Below are 23,845 nucleotides of genomic sequence, written 5' to 3' on the forward strand. Positions count from 1 at the left end.
AGCTCCATTGTTCATTCAAAACATTGCTGTCCTTCACCCTTTTACTTCTTTCTCTTCCAAGTCTTAAACATCACATTGAGTCCTATCAGGGATACAATACAGTGTCCTCAGTGTGGTCTTAAAATATTCTAATCATATTAATAAATTCCATACTAATTATTATTCTAAAGTAATGATTTCTTTCCATCAATACCTCGGTATGACTCATGCAAAATGCTAATTATATTCAGCGTCATATTGAATATTACATTCATGCGCCACCGCACGCGTTGCCTCGTAAAGAAAAGGAAGGTTTATTGGCTGTACCCAGTAAGTATGTAGGCCCAGAATGCTGAATGTCATATGTCACCGGCTTTATTTTATTTAACATTGCTTCTTGCTTTCATATGTTATGCATATGCAGTCCTTGTGACACACAAGAAGAACAATATCAGTGCTTTTATGTAGGAGTGTACATGCGGCGAGTTACCGATATAGATAATCTGTCTCATGTGCTTTTTTTTTGTTATGTAATAGGTTGGGAACACTTATACCTAAATCGGTTGTACTCACTGGTCGTAAATGTGAATTGGGCATTGAATTTGGCATTTACCTTTAAGGTTAAATAATAGCAAAGGAAATTGTTATTGTTCATTTTAGGTTTCTTACTATATATGAGCAATATCATCCTAATTTCCCTTATTATAACTTCTAAGTTCTGTAATAATTCTTTATGCAGTATATTTTACCTCACTATTTAATCTAATAAACTGCTCAACAATCGAACTGGATATTTTATAAATTACCGAAATTTGCCTAAAAAAATAAAATTCATTAAGTTGCGTTTTATGCTATGAGTAAATCTTTTTTTCATACATTCTTATCTTTTTTAAAGAATTCGGTTTCAAAATCCTAACAATTTATTCACATAAAAGAAGCTTGTAGCGACTTTATTATTCTCATTGTTACCAATAAATCTCTTTACTTTCTTAAAAATAATGGTTCTACGACGGTTAGAAACAGTGCAACTCGAGCAATTAGTACGTTGGCTACAGGAGGGCCTAACTCAAGAAGAAGTTGCTTACCGGCCAAATGTGTCCCAAAGTGTCGTGAGTCGTGCATTAAATCGATATGTAGAGACTGGGTCTGCAGCTTACAGGCTTGGTGGAGGCCGAGAACGTGCCACAACTCATGCTCAAGACCACTATATAACAGTAACCGCAAGAAGAAACCGAACATTTACGGCTTCAAGAATTAACAGCTACTTAAAGCATGCTACTGGGAGGGTAATTTCTAATCAGACTGTTAGAAGAAGATTACATGCGTCCAGAAATCGGTGGGCAATAGAACACAGTAATTGGAATTTTCAAAACTGGAGGCCTTGTATGTTTACGGATGAGTCCAGATTTCGACTACATATGTGTGATCGTCGAATTTTGGTGTGGAGGGAAAGGGGATAGCGATACCATGAAAATTTGATGACGCCCACTACCCTTTTTGGTGGCGGTTCAGTTTGCGTTTGGGGAGGCATATGTTTCGATGGCCGCACCGATTTAGTGGTGTTAAGAAATGAAACAATGAACGCTATACGATATAGAGACATTATTATAGAGAACATAATTGTACCATTTTTTGGTGCAATAGGCGAAGAATTCGTTTTAATCGATGATAATGCGGGCCTGAACCGTGCGAGAATTGTCAATGATCGCATTGAATTTCATGGCATTACCAGAATGGACTGGCCACCACATTCACCTGACATGAATTGCATTGAACACGTATGGGCCGAAATGTCTCGAAGATTAAACGAGCTCGAACAGCCACTTCTATCCTTAGAACAACTAGCCAATCAATTACCGGAAATATGGCAAAACATTCCTCAACACTACATTAACAACTTAATAAGAACTATGCCAAACAGGGTGACAGCACTAAGGCGAGCCAGGGGTAGACCTACGAGGTATTAATTTTAATGACAGGACTTTGGGACCCGCTTTACAGGGTGTAATTTTATTTTAATTTTTCCTGTGGTGTGTTAGAAATTTAAATTTTTTAGGAGATATCTGTTTATTTAATTTTATTTTGAGTGAACTTAATAGAGATTTATTTATTACATTTAATTTTGTTTTATTGTAAATCATTGGCAAACTAAAATTGCAGATTTTTATAATATCCACTTCGATTGTTGCGCAGTGTATAATAAGTTAGTTCTTACCTGCCAGGTCCCTTCTGCAGCAACTTTAGTAGCAATAGAACTCGGATAGAGTGGTAAGGCCAGTGCACAAAAAGTTGCTAAGAAGAAGAGCACCACGTAGCAAACCCATAGCAAATAAGCATCCTGCATGAACCTCGTATGCAGGAATCCCAGAAGAAGAGCGAAAAGGATGCAGTGAGCGGCGTGGTAGACGTTTTGGGTGTTGGCTGCTTGAGAATAGACCTGCAGCAAAGAGAAAGATTTAAAAGATGTGATTAAAAATTAAATTTTGACAGTCAAGTGAATGATTTTTAATTATTAGGCAGTTATTTCCTGACTTTTAACGGATATAAAGAATTTTTAATATTTAACTTTTTGGCGCCCAACATGAGTGAGAGTTTTTAATTCTTAATTATTAGGAAATAATTTCTTGATTTTTAATTGATATCTAGACATTTTAATATTTAACTTTTGGCGCCCAACGTGAATAAAAACTAATTTTTGGTACCCACGTGAATTTTTATTGATAATTATAAGAAAATTATTTTCTGACTTAATGGATTTATGCCCATTTTAACATTTGACTTTTTGGCGCCCAACGCTTCAATTTTGAGACTCAAGTGACGTTTTCTTAATTGTTTGAAAGTGATTTCCTAACATAATGGATATTGGACATTTTTAATATTTAACTTTTTGGCGCCCAACGTATGTAAAAATTCATTTGTGCATTCAAAGTAAGTTTTTTATTATTTGAATGCCAGTTCCTAAGGTTTTATGCCTATATAGTTACGCGAGAGCATATTTCAACTTTTTGGCGTCCAACGCTCCAATATTGACACTAAAGTGAATTCTTATTTTTAATATAAAGAAATCATTTCCTGATTTTTAATGAATATTATATAGATATTTTAATATTGAACTTATTGGTACCCAACGTAAAGAATTTAATTGTGGCACTCGCGTGAATTTTCTTATATTATTAGGAAGTTATTTCCTGAGTTTTAATGGATATATGCACATTTTGGCAGTGGAAAAAATACAATTAAGGTCAAGATGCATTATAAATTATTAAAGATTTTACTGCAATATTAAATTTCCTTCTTTGTTTTAAGTGATTTTATTAAATGCATGTATGTTATGAATGGAGGTGGTAGAGTTCCTCGGTAGTTGATTGTAAGTCAAACCAGCTTGTAATAGTTTTAATGCATGGAGTCTTCCATATTCATTTCTACAGTGCATCCAACCTGACAAAATATATCGATGCGGATTTTTTTCGTATTACATAAAACATAAACTATAAATCTGTCACAAACCATCTAAGTAACATCTATAGTGATATTTTGAACCCTATCTAAGCAGTTTAAGAAAAAAATACAAAACAATAAAATAACTTAAATTCGGTATAACAAGTATTTGTTTAAATATAAATTACAGAACTCAATATTCATACACCTTTCAGCAGTAGAATCACTAAAGTCATGTTTATTATTGCAGGTAGACACAGTCGCACTGTTTAATATTAATTATATATCCAATAAAATGTTTTGCTTACGTTTTTTATGTTTCAGATGTTATACTGACTCTGTAGTGTAACTTATATTTATTGTCCTTTTACTTACAATTTTTTAAATAATTTTTAATTAATGAATTTGAACAAACAAATAAGTTTTATTAGTCACAGACCGCTACCTTACTATCAGATGCTAAGAATTCAATTTTGGCTAATTACTTTATTTTTTTTTTATTGCGAGATTTATTATCCTTTAGTTTAATTTTATTGAGATTTTGGGTTTGTGTTTTTATTTGTGCTTTGGATTTATGAATAATTTTAGCAAGAGAAAATGGAGTTAAAGAAAATTATTACTGAAAAATATTTTTATGTGTAATAGCTCCATTAATATTAAAATTGTACCTTGCTTTTTCTTCATTAAATTTGTTTCTTTTTTATGTATTTTTTGAAATATATATATTTATTATTTTATACCTAATTAGTATCTTTACCAATAACAGAGGACTTAGTTTGATTGTACAGAAGCTCTAATTCTTCAGATTTTTATTTTTTAATAATTCTAACAGTTCATTTTTATATTTATTTATAAATATAGTATTTTTTGTGAAAATTCAAATATATGGGATTTATCTATGATTACGTTAGGCTCATGTAGAAGCTCCTATTTCTGGATCAATAATTTTAGCGTAGGTAAAAGGTATGGTATTTTAAGGTTAATAAAATACACAAAAGTACACTTTTTGTGTGATTGAAGTGATTTTTTTTATTATTAAGGCGTCCTTTCTTGACTTAATGGATATATGCACATTTTATTATTTTTTGGCGCCCAACACAAGTAAAAATTCTTTTCCGTACTTAAATTTTCCAAGTTTCCATGCGTATACGAGTATATAGTTACAAAAGGGCATATTCTAATATTAAACTATTTGGCGCCCAACGTACATAAAAATAATTTATGCACTCAAAGTAAGTTTTTATTTTATTTGAAGGCTATTTCTTAAATTTTTATGGATATACAGTTAGATAAAAGCACATTTTAACTTCGATAAATTTAAATTTTGGCACTTATTAGCAAGTCATTTCCTAACTTTTAATGGATAAATGCACATTTAAACGTTTAATTTTTTGGTGTCTACCGTAAGTAAGAATCTTATTTTTTCCTCTCAAAGTGATTGTTTTACTATAAAACAAGGATGCACTTCCTTACTTTTAATGAAAACATATAGACTTTAGAACTTAATATAATTCATTCCACGAAAACTCATTAACAATAACCAACGAACAACGACATTACACCCAATTTTTGGATGAATGTCATAATTATATCAAAACGTTTACTCCGTATTACGTTGTTTTGATATAATTACGAATTGATACCATCAAGGTTCAACATGATAATATTAGCCATTTCGAAATAGGTACAAACGTCAGAACATCTCTCATGTGTAATTAATGGAGTAGCCACTGTCTAAGATGTGCAACTACATGTATTAATAATAGTGCTGTTTATAAAGGGTAAACAAGACAAATATGTAAATGTATTAACTAGTGTATAAGGGAGAAAGAGTATATTAGGATCTAAGGGATGACAACTTTTGTAATATTAATACCAGATATAATATTTACTATTTTGAAGTATATTAGATTCTTTGTGTAAATAAATTAATCCTCTACTCAGGGTATTATTCTTGAACAATTAAAATTAGCCTAAGTTAAACCCTTCAGTAAGGGTGGTGATTCAGATGTGATTCATGTGCTTTATGCCGGTCAATATGGCTTTTGGTAATCCGGTAACATGGCAAGACATTTTATATTAAATAAACACTAACTTTTCTAAAGGTAATATGTATGATATGGTGTTTTTAGATCTCCGAGAGCAATTTGAAACATTGGATCAAAAAAGTTTACTTGTAAATACAATCGTTTTTGGGTTATTAAATAGGGTTCAATGGATTGAAATAATCTTGACACTATCAGAAGCTTAACAAATATCCAAATAATGTGAAAAGTGTAACTATGTTATTGATTGTAGTATATTTCATATGAGGATTTCTTGACTTACCAATCCTAAGTTGGCCAACACAAACGTAAGCAGCACAAACAGGGCAACCACAGCGGCAACACTGGAGTGTTGGAGCTTGCAAATGTAGCGCTGATAGAGCTGCTCCAGTTCGTCGTTCTCAAAGCGGTGCGGGTTAATGGCACGTGCCAGAACCCGCGGTGACGTCATCGCCTTAACGCTGTGATCCATGTTGCACCGAAACCGACGATGGTCCACTTCAAGATACTTTGGATTGCAGGTCTTTGGCCGCTGGTGGTTGAGGACAATTGAGTCCTGCCATTACTGTAAAAAAAAAGTTTATTTCATTTAATCCAGTTTTTTTCTATCTAAGGTCTTAAGTTGAAAATTTTGTTCTGGTAATGGGGAGAATTGTAAACTTCCACTGACAAGATGTTTTTGATTCAAATTTTTATATAGTACAACTTCCTATTAAACTTTCTACTGATTGTCACTTTGTTTTTTTTTTACTGTACTAAAAAAGTTTTATGAGAGGTTAAAAGTGTATCAATCTAGATGCAAAAATTGTGTTTATTGGATGAACTATTATTCTTTTTCATTCTAACTGGAACATAGAAAACACTATTTCTAGGGGATCCAAACTCATCAGTCATCAACATCACTCTGTATCGCTATCTCAGTCTAAAAATTAGAAGAGGATGGGAACAAAATGATGCTTTTTGGGTACAATTAGACACATTACGGGAGAAAAAAAACTATTTCCAAGCGATCCAAACACTATTTAGAAAATGAAACGGTGATATAGAAAAAGGTGGAAAAATCGAATTCTCATTTATATATCTCTATCTCAATCTGAAAATTAGAAGAGGATGGGAATAAACTAATGTTTTTCGGGTATAATTACACATTACGCGAGAAAAACACTATTTCCAGGCGATCCAAACACTATTTAGAAAATGAAACGATGATATACAAATAGGTGGGAAAATTAAAGTCTCATTTATATATCCCTATCTCATATCTAGAATCATAACTTTATTTCCTTTTTTTTTGCTTATACTTATAGGGCCTAAAATATGATATCATTTTTTTGCCATTTTCACCATGTACTCCAGAAAAAAACAGGCAGTCGTCCATTTTTATATAACATTAAAAGTTAATAAAAAAGTGACACAGGTTTGTGAAAACAGCAAAGTTTTATTTTAATATACCTTGCAAATGCAATTATTAAAGTAAGACACAAAATTTACAAAAACAAGGAAACTGAACGATAATGATTTATAGTATGAATGAGCGCATTTCACAAATTTCGTACTCCGACTAACAACCGACAACAATAATTTATTGATTGATAATTAAAAAATCAAAATCAACGCATAATAAATAAAGTAAAGAATGGTAATAGCAGTTTACCAATATTACCCACATAAATTGGCCGACAACCGTCAGCCATTCATTATTTAAACCGCATTTCAATAAGCCCTTGTCAAACTACATAAGCGCAATATACACATGCAATTCCATTACGCCTCAAAAGCTCCATTTCGATTTGTGTATAAACCTCCCAACTTTATTAGAATTCAGTCCGTTCGGCGTTTACCATACGTAAACCGTGAAGATAAGCCTCCAAGCAAAACGCGATTTTACCATTTATTCTGGATAACGGAAATATCGAGTTATTTTTTCAAAACCGCCCTTACATATTCACTCATTGTATTTCGCATTTTCATTATGATGAGATCATCTTATTAGTCTGTCTGGTGCTTATCTTAACGATGTTAAAACAAACACTCGATTTCCTGTTAAGATATTACGTAATGACCACCTGCAAAACGGATGGGCATAAAAAAATTCAAATTTAGCTTACAGTTATACATAATTTAAAAAAATTAACATTTCATTTGGAAGCAAGTGACTTCAATGGAGATGTCAGTATAGTATCACCCCAGCTGAATAAGGTATGTGAAAAAAAAACAAGCAAAAATCAGAAAAACCGGACGTAAAGATAAAATCACGCCCACAGAAAAACTGGAAAATAAGAGATCATCAAACATTCTCGAATATTCTTATCATTCTGCTGTTGTTTATTTTAATGTTACCGATATTTATGAAAATATAGTTCAACTGCTTAATCAACTTGTCACAAAGCCTAAGGGTATCCCTACATATTTCTTTAAAAAATGCGTGTCCCATTGTACTGCCCCTATTCCTACTATTTAATAGCTTTCTATGGACCTCTAGTTTTCCATCACTATGGAAACAAAAGCATTATTGCTCCAATATTTAAAAATGGGCAAAAGGACAAAATTGAAAACTGCAGAGGTATGTCTCCAATGAGCTATTCCTAATTTTTTTGACTGTTTGGTTGCAAAACAGTTATCCTGGCTCTACCAGAGATTATTTATCCGATTCTTGGCATGGTTTTTGCCATAGAAGATCCACTACAACGAATTTGTTATCTTATCAATCTAATCTCTTGCTCCTAATGGAAGAACGTAAGCAGGTAGATGACATTTATACTGACTTTTCTAAAGCATTCGATTGGGTTGATCGTGAAGTTTTGTTTGAGAAGTTGATGTCTGTCGGTTTTCATACTAAATTTGTTAATTGGTTTGAAAGTTCATTTGAGCGGCGTGTTCAGCGTTATCTCAGGTGTTTCCAGGGTAGATCATAAACCTCCTTACTCTTTCAATGTTTTTGTCAATGACATTTCGACTTGCTTCAAAAACAGCAAATGTTTGTCTAATGACCTAAAATTTTGGAGAGTGACGGTGTTAGTTTTGCAAGATGTTTTGCATGGAGAGTATTTTCACTTGATACAACATAAATAGACTTGGTATTAATAAGAGTTAAATAATTAAATATCAATTAATGTGTTACACCAGCTTCACTCTCAAGCTGAATCAAATACAATAAATATTAGTATATAAATAAATGAATAGATTAAAAGATGAACGCAGTCGCGCCAATACGAACTATTTATAGGCACACAAATAAGTGCCCATTTTCGGTAAAAAATTGTAAAAATTAAATGTGGCAAATAGTGTCCTCTCTGTAATCGTAGTGTTTTTTTTACGTAAAAACTATAATATTCGGAAATTATACGGCGTTTTGAGCTGGAATTTATTGGTCAAATTAAAATGTGAAAATATTTCATTTTTATTTGTCAACTGCGTTCCAGATTTACTTAAAAACCCTAAATAGGCGAAGGTAGGATGTGTTCCACTGACACAATTGGTTATTACTGCAAAAAAAAGATAGTTGATGGTCTAACTTCCTCCATTTACAAAGCTAATTATTATCATGGTATTAATGTTAAATGCACGAAATATAAACAAGGCAAAAACATTTTATCCAGAGACAATCCTGACAATACTGTAGATGCCTCATATATTCACGACCTAAAGAATACTATGAAGAGCCTAAAGAAAGCTATAGATTTTTAAGGTGATAGGGTTTGATGCTTTGACAAAGGAAAATCAAAGTGTTTTAAAAGTCTGAAGAGTACCAATCAAGAAAATCCGAGTTGGAAAAAAAGAGGTTTGGATCTGGAACTGAACGAGTACTGTGTTGAGATAATTGGAATCCTAATAACAACAGTAAAACCTGTAGAAATAATAAAACATATTGCAAATGACTTATTGCAATGTAACGCATATATTGATTATCCCTTTCTTTTAAATTGTATAACATTTAGTGTTCCATATCAGGGGCTTAGACTTTATGACACTTTCAATGTTCCTTTTCATAGAACATTCTATGAAATTCATAGTCCTATCGATCCTTATATGAGTGTTCTAAATAAGAATTCTGATAATGACTTTTATAACTTCATTATTAATCATGTAAAAGATCTCTTGCTTTGTGATAAGTTGTTAACTGTGTTGTTGCTTGATATCAATAATTTTCAACCCTTATGATGAAAATCAAAATATTAATCATTATATTAATTTTTTTTAATATTTCTTTAATCTAGCCAATTTGTTAAATAAAAAAACATAATAATAATAAATGTTTGTTAATTTGGGTAAACTAATCAAAATTTTGAATGGACGGATGGGTAATAAAAAAAGAGGGAAAAGGATGGTAAAAGTATGGGAAGTGAAGGCTAGAGAAAATAGCTACAAGGAAACCAAGGGAAAGAGGAACAGAGAAGGAAGACTCAATAGAGGTGACTGCTTCGGGGATCTTCTCAAAGGGAAACCGACTAGCACTAACCACCTTGGTAGAGTGGCGTGGATTCAACTAGAGTTCAATGAAATATAAGCGCCACCTGTTTTATCCCCTTATTTTGAATTTAGGACTTGTGTTGCATGATAATTACAACTAACCATATACTATGTTTATAATCTTGTACATTTGTAACATTAAATGGAGTTTTTCCGTATATTCAATAAACAAATAAATTAAATATTAATGGCAGCCTCAATAGTTATATGGATCTACTTGGAAATGTTGGACTCCACTATTCAACTTATTATAGCTGAATAATTAATATTCTCCAGGGCATTCATTTAACGTATTAAGAAATAAACGTATTGCTTTTATTCTTATCTGACTCGATCGATTTTCCGACCTATTTCTTCCTATACCTTTGGCTGGCATATGATAGCTCTAACACGATGATTTCTTTTAAAACAACAGGGAACTCTGTTCCTATAAAAAGGTCACAATACTTTTTTTTGCATACAATTAAGAACGGCAAAGTAATTTTACAAGAACACTTCTGTGATTTTTTCGCGCCCCTGAATCAGTTCTAGTCGGTTTGCTTTCATAGCGCGGCGAGAGATTAAGCCTTTTGCTTTCTGGCTCACTGGTTCAGAAGCTGATCGGATTGGATCTTCTCATCGATGGCGCTCAGCTGCTGCATTGTTTGACCGTCCTCCTGGAAAATTTGCATGATGAAAACGTTGATTGCCGTGGGACTAGGGCAAGATATAAACCTGTTTTTTTAATAAGAATTATCCAGTTGTATGTATTAGATCAGTGAAGTAACCGAAGAAGCGTTGTATAAATTGGAAATATAAGAACAACTGGATGATACGGCCCATGCAAGTCTCCACAGAGTTATACGTTAAGTCCAGCTCTTCCTAATCCACAAATGTGTCATCGACAAAATAAATCAACATCACAAGTTTATCGCTCAATAGCCACAGCAATTCAAACTACAATAACCGTTGACTTAAAATGGAATTCTGCGCATTGCACGAATGTGCAGCTGGACTATTTTTTATTAAAATCATTCAGTTGTTTACGGAAACAAACACGCAAACATAATAGGTAGATGCGCGGTAGTCGTAATCTGTGTAAAGCGCAAATGACAAACGTCAACGTGCTTGTTGCACCGTTCACTCCTCCGTCCGCCCTATATCGTAAATAAACGCAATGCAACTGTTGACACTCGGCCAGATGATTTTGTATCTTAATCTTGATTACGAACTACTTGAGATTAGAATTTTGTTTTTTTTTTCTTTATAAGTGTGGTTTTCTTGAGAGGATTTCATCGTCCTCGTGTTAGATCAGTTTTAAATATTCAGTGACTCATTGGTTTACGAAGCTCCTTAAGTCGCAATTATCCAGAGTTTTGTGGAAATTATTTTCAGGAGGTATTAGGATATATTAGGATATAGGATATATTAGGATATTAGGAGGTATTAGGATACAGAAGAAACTAACCAATGGCAAAAGACAAAAATTAAAAATTCAATTGCCAGATGGCCTTAGAGAAGAGCTACTAAACAGCAGCCACAGCACTGCAAGTTACAATGATCGTTGACACAAAGTGGAATTCTGCGCATTCCACGTGCACGTTAAGCTTCAATAACCACTCGGCCAGATGATTTTCTATCTTAATCTTGCTTACGATGTGCTTGACGTAAGAATCTGGGTCTGTTTCCTATATAAGTGGTCAGTTTTCAATATGTGGTGAGCCATTGGTTCAAGAAGGTCTTTAAGTTGCAAATTGTCCTGAAGAGTATTGTGTCCAATGAAAACTGTTTCAATTTTAATTTCTTCAATTTCGTCGTTAGGCAATAGCTTGAGTTACTCAGAGTTAATCCGTCATTTGCTCGTCATCCCGTATGTAGATTCTCCGGTCATAATATATAATTTTACGTAAATTCTCGGGTATTCTTAACTGAGACATTTTATCTGCCCAATATGTTAGAGATCATGTTGTCGGAAGCTCCTTTCATATCAAGAAAGACCGCTGTTGTACACTGATTTTCTGTGGAGGCTGTTTGTATATCCGAAACCAAATTTGCTAAAGCGTCTTGCAAGGAAGTACCTCTAATATATCCGAATTGTGACTATTTTTCACTAGCCAAAATCCTAGGCAATTTTACTAACCTTTCATATGTTTTTAATACACATATGTCATGCCAAAAAACGATTGGTCTGTATGATGAGGACGTTTCGAATTTTCTTCCTAGTTTTTGCATAGGCAATTGTCGTTAGATATCTTTTAAAGGTTACCTTTAACTGATTTTAATAAGTTGTACAGCATAGAATAGTGTATGTGGTCCTTTCCAGGAGCAGTGTTATTGTTTGGAAATAAGAATTAGCAGAAGGAAAACATTAGACGATCAATTGCCAGATGGCCATAGAAAAGAGCTGAAGTAAAGGTGGAACCGCATAACGTCCGTTGAATCCACCGTCCACCTCACATCGCATATAAACAGCAGCCACAACACTTCAAGCTACAATGACCGTTGATACAAAACGGAATTCTGCGCATTGCATGTGCTCGTTAGACCGTTCACTCCTCCGCCCGCCCCATCTCGTAAATAAATACCAACCACAGCACGTTCAGCGCAATGGCTGTTAAAACTTGGCCAGACGATTTCCTATTTTAATCTTGCTTACGAAGTACTTGATATAGGAATCTGGGTTTGTTTCGTCTGGCTTTGAATTGTCTGTATAAGTGTTCAGAGGATTAATGATTGTGTTAATTCAGTTTTTAAACTTCAGCGACTCATAAAGCTCTTAAATTTACAAATTGTTCAGAGTTATGTGGAGATTACTTTTAGGAGGTTGATGCAAAAAGACAAATTAAAAATGTTTCAAATTGAATTTTTTCGGTTTCGTCGTTGGGCAATCACTTGATGGCCCTGAAGATGTTAAGATACAATGTTATAGATAAAATATAAGTATGTTACAGAACGAAACAGAGAATAGCAATGGACAAAAATTAGAAGATCTATTGTCAAATTACCATAGGGAAGAGCTGAAGTAGAGGTGGAACCGCATAACGTCCGTTGCATCGTTCAGTCCTCGGTTCGCCTCTCATCGCATATAAACAGCAGCCACAACACTTTAAATGAGCGTCGACTCAAAACGAAATTCTGCGCATTGCACGTGCTTTTAGACCGTTCACTCGGCCGTCCGCCCTATTTCGTCAATAAACAACAACCACAGCACGTTCAGCTGCAATAGCCGTTAACACTTTGTCAGATGATTTTAGTCTTGCTTACGAAATACTTGATATATGAATCTCGATTTGTTTCCTATAAAGTGTAGCCTTCATGAGAGAATTGTTGATTTTGTTTGATCACTTTTAAATATTTAGTGACTGACGACGTTCTTCAACTTACAAATTGTTCTGTGGAGATTGCTTTTAGGAGGCTGCTGCAAAATGGTCAACTAAAACTGTTGCAATCTTGATTTTTTCAGTTTTATCGTTTGGCCACAACTTGATAGTACTGAAGACGTTAAGATTCAACCTATTAGGGGGGCTATAAATTATAAATCAGTTACAAAAGGAAATAAGGAACAGCAGAACTTAAATCATAGTATGTTAAATATCCTAATTAGTCTGGTATTCTGCAGCTCTTTAGGTTGCAAATTCTCAAGGGTTTTACTTTGATTGGGAGTGTCTGCTCAGTCTTATTTAATATTTCTTCGATTTCATCGTTGGCCTTAATATCCATGCAGAATACTGCGAAATATTAGGCCCAACATGTAGAATATGAATTTTTCGCTTGTGGTTTCCTTCGCATAACAAAACTTCTGCTCTAGTCAAAAGCCATGACATCTATTAGGCTATACATACAGGGTAAATATAACTGATAAATTTGTCTACTATTGATACATAAATCATTCTATAGTTAATAAAAGATATTAACTTGCCTTCTAATAATCATCAAACTGCCAACTGTGAGTTTACGATCAGTCTAAAACCGTTAAAAAAAACTCTGCTTAATTCGATTAAGTCTGGATATAAATTTGTGTAAATGTTAACGTCTGTTATGCTGTAATGCGGCTGATGAGCTTCTAATCCAGTAAATCCTGGAATATTTATTTTCGCTTGGCCGAAATAAAGTCAACAATCGGATATGACAGTTTTATGAAGCAGTTACAGTTAAATGCGTTGGCCAAGCTTAAATATTAGGTTAATAGAGAATCTAGATTCCCGATTTGCTAATAGAAATAAATTAGTTCAATTAATCTAAGCGTATTTTAACGGGAAATTAAAAAAATATGTAAATAAAAGTAATCGGAGATTTGTTTCCACATTAGTATCCAGACAAGAGAATCATCAATCACACGCCTGGAAGATATGAAAAATGACATCAAGTATCTAGAATAAAATAAAAAAGTTAAAAGCCCGACATGATAAGTCAGAACAAATTTATGAAATAAAATGAAAAATTCAATGTCTGGACGACAAGGAAATGTACGTCAAATGCCTGAAATAAAATTAATGTATGAGAATACTTTGTTCGGTTTACTGAATAAATAATAAGCAACGTTGCCAAAGAGCATATCTCATACTTTCTTATCCTCATAAAAATAATATCAAACCATTTCTATGGTTTATTTTATGAATGGAACGTGTTAATGTCTTTATAATCAGCATCATCGCTCTTGCATATTTCTACCAGAAGGTCAATGATTTCATATTACTTCAAGGCAAATACCTAATTACAAAATAATTGTACAACAATCAGCATACTTTTCTTTTAATCCTTGCCGCCTAAATCATCTAGATACCTAACTGTTGAAAAAGGCAATGCAAGAACCACTTGTCTCACGCTATACTGTTATTATTTTTTGACCCTGAACTTGCCTTCAATAATTATTATAGGCAAGGTGTTCCACTGCTGAACATAATGTATTTTCATAAAGAAATTTATCTTTTTTTTTTTTTGTAATTGTCCTTCGCTTAATTACTTCACTGGTTATGTACATAAAAATATGTAAATACTTACATAATGCATCTTAAATAAGTACATGTCGGCCTTTAATTTGTTTGTTGGCGCGTCTACATAGCTGTCAACAATGATGTTTTATTTTGCATAATTAATAAACTTGTTAAAGGATTTTTATTTCGGTTTAACGGTTCGATTGGTCGTAAACAATATTTTGGTTGTCTCAAGAGTACTAAAGAGAACCTTATAAAAAACAGAATTATGCGGTGTTGCAACATTAATTATTACTAAAGAGGAACGTTCAGTCTTCCGTTCGCTCTACATCGCTTATAAACGAGTTATATAAATTTAACATAGTAAACAGATGCGCGGTAGTCGTAATCAGTGTAAAACGCAGCTGGGTTTACGTCAACGTATCACTCAGTCCTCCGTTCACCCCATGCCGGAGCAAGTCAATCTGCAATGACCGTTGAGACAAAATGGGGTTCTGCGCATTTAAGGCAATCTTAAGTGCAGATGTCTTCCGCAGTTGGTTTGTTGGGAGTTACAAACTTTAATTATTTTTATTGTGTAACAAAATTTATCAAATGCTGGAATACTACAAGGACAATATTCAAGGAACCTGCAATAATTTGTAGAACCTTAAATACCTCGAAAAAATGTTAAACTACTTCAAAATCCCGAAGCAAATAAAAAATTACGTCAAATACCTGGAATAAAATAAAAAATTATTTTAAATGTCCGAAAGACAAGAAAATGTTTTTCAAAATGGCGCCATAGTAAATAGATGCGCGGTAGTCGTAATCGATGTAAAACGCAGAAGAATGACAACACATCGCCTATAAACAGGAACCACAGCAGGTGAAGCTACAACGACTACTGGGACAAAATTGAGTTCTATGCATTTAAAGCGATTTTCAGCATGCAGATTTATTCGGTATTACAAACTTGTCTGAGAAACGTGGAAGATTATGTCAAATGCTGGATTAATATAAGAGAGGTTTTCCAGAAACCTGAAATACTTTAAAACCTAGAAATAATAAAAAATGCTAAATTGAAGCTTCAGCAAATAGAAAGTTAGGTCAAAAAATTAGGAAAAAAGGCCCGAAAGGTAAGAAAAGATTTTTTTAATACCTGACCTCGACCAATAAATTAGTCTGAAATATAATATAACTCACTACAAATCCCTGGGAGATATAAACCTTAAGACAGAATGATTTCAAAGACCAGGAAAAAAATTAAAAGCTTAAAGGAAAAGACAAATGATTTTAAAAGCTTGCAAGATAAATACAGAATATCGTGGCTACACTATTTTTAAGTAAAATCCTGAAATTGCATAAAGAACCCAAAATGACAGCATAGTAAATAGATGTGCGATAGTCGTAATCAGTGCAAAGCCCAGAAAGATAACGTCAACGTGTCGTTCAGTCCTCCGTCCGCCCCACACCGCAACAGGTCAAGCTACAATGACTGTTGAGACAAAATGGAGTTCTGCGCATTTAAGGCAATCGTATACGTGCGTATGTCGTCGTAGTTGATTCTTTGGAATTACAAACTTCATAATTATTTTGAGTGAAAAATTATGTCAAATAGTGGAATGATATAAAAGATTTATTCCAGAAACCTGGAAAGAAATGTTAAATTACTTTAAAAGCTTGAAGCAAATAAAAAATTACGTCAAACGCCTGAAATAAAATGAAAAACTATTTTAAATGTCCGAAAGAAAAGGATAGGTTTTTCCAATAGCTGACCTGACAATTAAATCCAAAGGCCTAAAATATATGAAAAATTACTCCAAATCTCTAGAAGACATAAACCAAAAGAAATAATAGCTCCAAATGCCAGGGAAAAAAATAAAATTCCTAAAAGATATGAGAAATTTTTAAAAGCTTATAAGAATCGGATATACAGAATAGAATATCGTAAGTACACTATTTTTAACTAAAATCCTTCGAAATTTCAGTCCTCCGTCCGCCCCAAAATGCAGCAGGTTAAGCTACAATGACCGTTAAAACAAAATGGAGTTCTGCGCATTTAAGGCAATTTTAAACGTGCAGATGTATTCGCAGTTAATTTTTTGATGTTATATTTAGTTCATAGTTATTTCTATTGTGTGAAAAATTTTGTCAAATACCAAAATACTACAAAATAGTTATTCCAGAAACCTGAAATATTTTAAATATCTAGAAGTAATAAACGAGAAGAAAGAAACTTAAACATGCCTGAACGAGATGTTAAATGACTTCAAAAGTCTCTAGTCTTTTTATGCCCGATAGACAAGAACAGGTTTTTCCAATACCTAACCTACACTAATAAGTTAGTCCACGAGCCTGAAATATATGAAAAATTACTCTAAATCTCTGGGAAACATAAACCAAAAAAAAAATGGTCCCAAATACAAGGAACAAATTTAAAATGCCAAAAGGATTTGACAAATTATTTCAAAAACTCCTACGATTCGGATATGCGTGGAATCCTCAGTACACTATTTTAATTTGCAACCATGGACTTGTACAAGGAGCTGCTTACAAAACCTGAAGCAAATATAGCGGCCTAGTAAGTAGATGCGCGGTACTTGAAAACAAGGTGAAGCGCGCATAAGTAACACCTATTGGACCGTTCAGTCCTCCGTCCGACACACATGATGAGAGTTCTGCGCAGTAAAGACAATTATAGCACAGCCGTTTCTTAAATTGTTACCAGAGTTATACTAGGAAGTTTTTAGTATATGCGCATAGTATATTTAGTATTCCTATTTCTAACGTGCAGACAGAATGCACGTTAGAAATAGGAATTACATCTGCGAAAGTTATTATATTAATGATAATTAGCAGAAAGAATCCAGAGTTCTTACAAACTTCATAAATGTGTATTTTGTTATACAATCATATTTCAATGTCCATAAACATCATAAGAAATCGTATATAAATAAGGTTAGATATGTATAAAATATCGGCTTTGATGTCCGAACATGTCCACCAAGAACCCATTCCATTTTAAACCACTCCATAATAGCAGAAAACAAATAAATTCACGTGCACTTGGGGCAACTTGTACAATTTTATTTATTATGCTCTTTATTAAATTAACTTACTTATCTCGTTACGCAATTAAGCAACGTTTGACATTTATTAGGTCTCAAAGCCATATAAATTTGAAGAGAACTAATGGGAAAATCTCGCAGTATTTTTATTGCACATTAAGTGTGATTGTTAGTATACAGGATGTCTTAAGATATCCTAACATCAAAATATATATTTTTATGCAATATTTTAAGTAATATTTGATCAATTAGAACCAAGTGATTTTTTTCTCACTGAAAATATGATGTTCTTGGTTTGCTTATTTTAGTTAGTGTCAAGTTTTCTTGAAGACTAAAAATGGATTATTTCTTGTTGAGGATGATGTATGGGAGCTTAATTACTAGCAATATCAAAATCAGGCACTTAAACGAATCAGAGAACAATGTAAAATATAAAGCATGAGCATAATCACGGAATGAAAAATCGATGAATGACGCGATTAAAAGCTATTTCAGACCCTTTCGTGTCGGTAATGCGAATGTTGCTTGAAACGCACTTATCCTAAATTGCATTTCCAGTTCGAAACGGACTAATTTCACTATTTTTAAACACAAGAGTTGCAGAGCGCTGGCACCGGTTCGACTCGGCTTCACCTAGGGGTCACAGTCATTATCTTTGAACTTGACTGCTAAAGCCAAATGGGGCAATTGCTATTTTGAAACGAAACACTGTAGTAGTGGTCGTAGAATGTTCGCAATAAGTCTTTATTGTTGAATGGAATTGGTAATTGTTGCTTTTTATTTAGTTTCTTTCTTGCAACGATAATTGCTTTACTGTGTATAGCAGACGAGTAGTTTGTTGAAATATGCCATTAATATATTACGAACATAAGAATTTTAATGAAATGCTGTGCCACCTTAGGAAGTTTTTTGTGAAGGATGTTTACTTTAACATAATTGTTTTTCCGGAAACATTTTTCCTAAAAATTTCAGCGGATATTTCAGCGTATAAATCAATACACAATCTTCGAAATTTTAATCAAAATGATGGTGTAGTAGGATATGTGGAGATGTTTATAAGAATCAACTCGAAACTTCTTATGTATTTTTTGAAATAAATCAAACTAGAGCCATAGATCTCATGGAATTGTCCTCAATTATTTAACAGCGATCTAGAGGCTTATATACAAAATAAGAGCTGGCGAACAAATTTTATACATTTTATTGTAGGTGATACTAATATAGACATAAAATCTTATACATATCCCATGGGGTGCGTCGCCGAGCGGAACATAGGAAAACCGAAAATTTGGTAATATTGCAATTACATTTAATTGAATAATTCAAGATTCGCTTATTAAAATTTTTTGAAACTTTGCACGAGGGTGTGCCAGATTGGTCTCTTCAAAAAGTTATCTTACATTTTTTCTGTAAAATGTACAGGGAAGCCAATAATTGACCCCCTTAAAATTTACATGGGATTTCCTATGTTCCGCTCGGCGACGCACCACCCGGTATTTGTAATAAATTCAAAAAGTTGCCTTGACCACATTTTCACTAAGGAGAATACAGGGAATGAAGTTGATTCTTTTATATACAATATCTCGAAAGGATGGAATATTGCAATGTTCTCAACAATCCCGTATACTTTTTAAAAAAGCTTGCACCAGAATACAGGGTGACTCAAAAAGGAGTACAGGAACACCAAACCTAATTTTCTTTAAATGACAGCCCAGAAATATTTTCTTTTTAATTTTTAAATTTTACTTTAAATTCTAGACTGATATGATGCTAAACAGGATTTATTAAAATAATATATAGGGTGCAAAAAATTAAAAAACAACTTAAAAAAAATACATATCTACAGCAAATGTTCAAAGTGACCACCATTAACTACTTAAAAAAAATCCTAACCTATCATAAATATATTGTATAGAGTCCCGAACTGTCCTTGGCGATATAAATTCCTTGCTATGCACACTTTTAATTCCTCAATATTTTGAGGCCGAACTAGCTTGTATGTATTTTCCTTAATGTAGCCCCATATATAATATAGTTTAATAATAAGATAATATAGTTTAATAATATAGAAAATAGTGTAATAAATTAAGATGCGGAGATCTATCCGGCCAATTCACAGTCCTCCCCTCACCCTATCCACTAGTTGGGAAAGATTTCAATAAGGTGCTGCCGTACCCTTTTTTCCAAAGTGCACCGTCCTGTAGACAACAGAAATAATTCTAAAGATAGAAAATCTAGATATAAATCTGCATTTAAATGTTCTTTAAAAAAATATGGTCCTAAGATCGTATTGTTAATCATCCCCATTCATACATTAAACTTTTGCGGATACTGGGTATTTTTTTCAATAATCCAAAGTAAGTTTTCATGAGACCAGTGACTATATTTTGTCTCTTAACTTCCCTGCTTAATAAAAATGTACATTGATCTGTAAATATTCTATTGAATAAACAATTTTAAATTTTGTAGCATAACTTCATCATATTTTCACAGAATCCTAGGCGATTTTTTTAGATCATTTTCAACATTTAGAACATTCATCAAGTTCTTGTACATACAGCTTTCGCTTCTCGTCTTTTACATTGGCATGTTCTCGATATGTTTTCTGAATTTTGCTTACAGTTGATTACGTTATGTCCATATCTGGATATTTTTGGTTAAATAGTCTGAAAACTTCTCGCTGATTCCTTTTAATATCAACATAACTAGTCATTATTAGAATATCAGTTCGTTGCTGCTCCGCTAAACAAACCATTTTTTAATACGAGGTAATATGCATAGTATAGGTTAGGTATAGGACATTAGACATAAAACGTGTTTAGAATTTTACGTAGAATCCAAATTTGAAAGAATATATAGAGTGTTCTATTTATACCTCCTTTTTAATCTACCCTGTATACTAATTTTTTACAGAAAAAAATGCGCATGAAAAAATGAAAATCCACGGGTTCGAGTGTTTTTGAGAAATATAAAAGAAATAAAAAATTCAACAAAAATATATTAATCGAATCTTTAAAATTGCGAAACTAGATGATATATTATTATATGAAGAACAAGACAAAAACAGCGCATTTAAATAAATTGTATCTACAGGTTGATCGTTCGTTAAGTAAGGAAGAACTTCAATATCTCGTAATTTTTTTTTTAAGTCGCTTGAACCTGGGTTTGATAAAGTTGTTTAAATTTTGAGTTTTGATTAGTAATTGTCCTTATTTCGGATGATAAGGTAATAAAAAATACTCTCTCTTTTTTTGGTATTTCAGCGACTTTTTGTAATATTTCTCCAGTTTTGTACTGATTTGAATTTATTTCATTGATGATAGTTGAATATAGATTAGGGTTTCTTAAAAACCTACCTATACCTGCTCGAGCAACGGCTACTGCATTGACGAGCCCTTCGATGACATAGGTCCAGTTCAATAAATTACACAGTTGTGATTTACGATTACATAAGGGTTTATTGTACCTTTTGGTTAGTAATAATTTACAGGTATAGACTAATGAACGATTTACAATGTTGAAGTTAGTTATTTAACAGGGTTTACAATATTAGTTGACGTTACCAGCCTTCCAGAATCACAAGACCAATAGCAGGAACTTAGCAGGAACCAGGAACGGCATTAGCACTAACGTCACCTTGGTTTGTGCAGCTATTGACAACCACTGTTGCACTCACAACGTTGCACTCACTTTCAGTTCAGTTTTCCACCTTTACGCACACTTATTCACTATAGACCTTTTTACATAACTTAAACTACTTTATCGTAACAATTAGGTATACATATATGAACTTTAGACAAATACTTAAACGGAAGAGAGTGAGAGAGAGAGGAATTGCTTGCGCCAACTTGCTCTTGACTAACTTATTTTCTCGGTACTTTAAGCTTTGTGAATTACTTCACTGGTGAAAGAAACCTTGTGTTTCGGGGGCGCGAGAGTAGGTACTTCTTTTTGCGGCGACGGAGTGAATACTGATTTTTTCTCGTGGGACTCGGGGTGAAAAAAAAAAAAAAAAAAATGTGGGATGCACGTGTGTCATGGGGCCAACACTTAAGTGAACTTGAGGAGAAAAATGGATTTTTAAGTGCACTTAAGCTAAACTGGTAACAAAGGCGTTTCTCAAAAAGTAGGTAAAAACACATGTTGGGATTTGGGAGAAAGTTCAGGCAAAAATTATTTACTTGAGAAAAAAGGTATTATTCGTTTGACAACCATAAACTTCGATTCCATAAAATCATAAAATAAAATAAATTGTTAAAATTAACTTTTAACATACTCCCCCCTTTTGAAGGCTTTGCCTTCAACAAACAATATACATTATAACTTATAGACAAAACTTATCAAGAAATACTATGGTTAAACTAAGTTACTATCAGATTTGGGCAACGGGCATAATTTGGTTATATTTCTAGTAAATATTCCATTTTTAGTCCTAATTTTTACCAAGCGTATTTTACCATCTTTATTAGGTAAAGTGTCTACTACTCTGGCCAACGGCCAATCAAGAGGTTTGGTGTTCTCATCTTTAAGAAGAACAAGGTCATTTGTTTCAATATTGGGGACTGGGGACATCCATTTAGGCCTATTCTGAAGATTGTTGAGATACTCTTTGGTCCATCTAGTCCAAAAGAATTGTTGAATCTGACTTAACCTTTGCCAACGATCTAAGCGGTTTTCAGGAATTGACGAGACATTGGGCTCAGGGTACGAAACGAGAGGACTTCCAACTAAAAAATGTCCAGGGGTAAGACAAGTTAAGTCCAGTGGATCAGCTGATAGGGGAAGAAGTGGCCTGGAGTTTAAAATAGCCTCAATTTGTGCTAAAATAGTGGAAAAATCTTCAAAGGTTAAATTCTGGTTTCCAATTAATCTTCGTAAGTGATGTTTAGTACTTTTTATAGCTGCCTCCCAAAGACCACCCCAGTGAGGAGAGAAAGGAGGTATAAATTGCCACTGTATTTCATGGCATGAGAAAAATGCAGTCAATTGCTCTTGTGTCTGTTGTGACTTAAGCGTGTCATAAACTTCTTTAATTTGATTGCTGGCACCAGAGAAATTTGTACCATTGTCACTAAAAATTGTTGCCGGGCATCCACGTCTTGAAATAAAACGTTTAAAGCACGCTAAAAATGCTTGTGAAGAGAGACTTGATACTAGCTCCAAATGAACAGCTTTAGTGCCATGCATACAAATAAAGCGATATACGCCTTTTCAATTTTGGCGCGTCGAAGAGATGACGATTTAATAATAAATGGTCCTCCAAAATCGACACCTGTTGTTAAAAACGGTCTAGAAGGGACAACTCTGGATTTAGGGAGATCTGCCATAATTTGTTCTCCGGTTTTAAGCTTAAATTTATAGCATTGTAAACAGTTTATAGAGATCTTTTTTATTTCTCTTAATCCATTTAGCGGCCAGTATTTAAGACGAATATTTGACAATATCGTTTGAGGACCAGCATGTCCTAACCTAATGTGTTCTTTTTTTAGCAAGAGTCCAACAACATGGTTTTTTGAGGGCAATAAAATTGGAAATTTTTGATCAAATGATATGGGTGCTTGGGATAATCTGCCTCCAACCCTTATGAGATTGGAGGTATCGATAAAGGGGTTTAACCTAAGGACTTGCTTGTTTGAAATTTTTCTTTCTTCTGACTTTAGTTCACTGATTTCCTTTGAAAACGTTTGGTGTTGAACTTGCTTTACTATAAAAATTTCTGCAGCCTTTAATTCAGTTACAGCTAAAGCACCATAAAATTTTTTACCATTACCTTTACAATTATTTACAAATCTATGTATAAATGCAATAGTTCGTTGCAATCGCGAGAAGTTAGAAAACCGATTAAAAAGTGTTATCCAGAAATCTTCGGAGTTAACAAGCAAGACCGTTTTTGCTTTTCCTGCTTCTTCTTCAGTGGAGCAAGGTCCCTTTTCATACATTTTTAAATTTA

At 33.4% G+C, this 23,845-nt stretch overlaps 1 protein-coding gene across 6 annotated transcripts in view; it reads right to left on the reverse strand.

Moving 5' to 3' along the window:
• LOC126749160 (Ca(2+)/calmodulin-responsive adenylate cyclase) overlaps positions 1–23,845 on the reverse strand; it is a 163,055-nt gene that overhangs the window by 103,952 nt on the left and 35,258 nt on the right. For all 6 annotated transcript variants that reach the window (XM_050458839.1, XM_050458840.1, XM_050458838.1 and 3 more), the window contains exons 2-3: positions 5,746–6,027; positions 2,195–2,416 (exon numbers count right to left, since the gene is read on the reverse strand). In XM_050458839.1, coding sequence (XP_050314796.1) covers positions 2,195–2,416; positions 5,746–5,934 — 411 coding nt within the window. In that variant the 5' untranslated portion in view covers positions 5,935–6,027. The remainder of the gene's footprint in view (positions 1–2,194; positions 2,417–5,745; positions 6,028–23,845) is intronic.

The sequence above is a fragment of the Anthonomus grandis genome, chromosome 22 (genome assembly GCF_022605725.1).
Source record: "Anthonomus grandis grandis chromosome 22, icAntGran1.3, whole genome shotgun sequence".
NCBI lineage: Eukaryota > Metazoa > Arthropoda > Insecta > Coleoptera > Curculionidae > Anthonomus > Anthonomus grandis.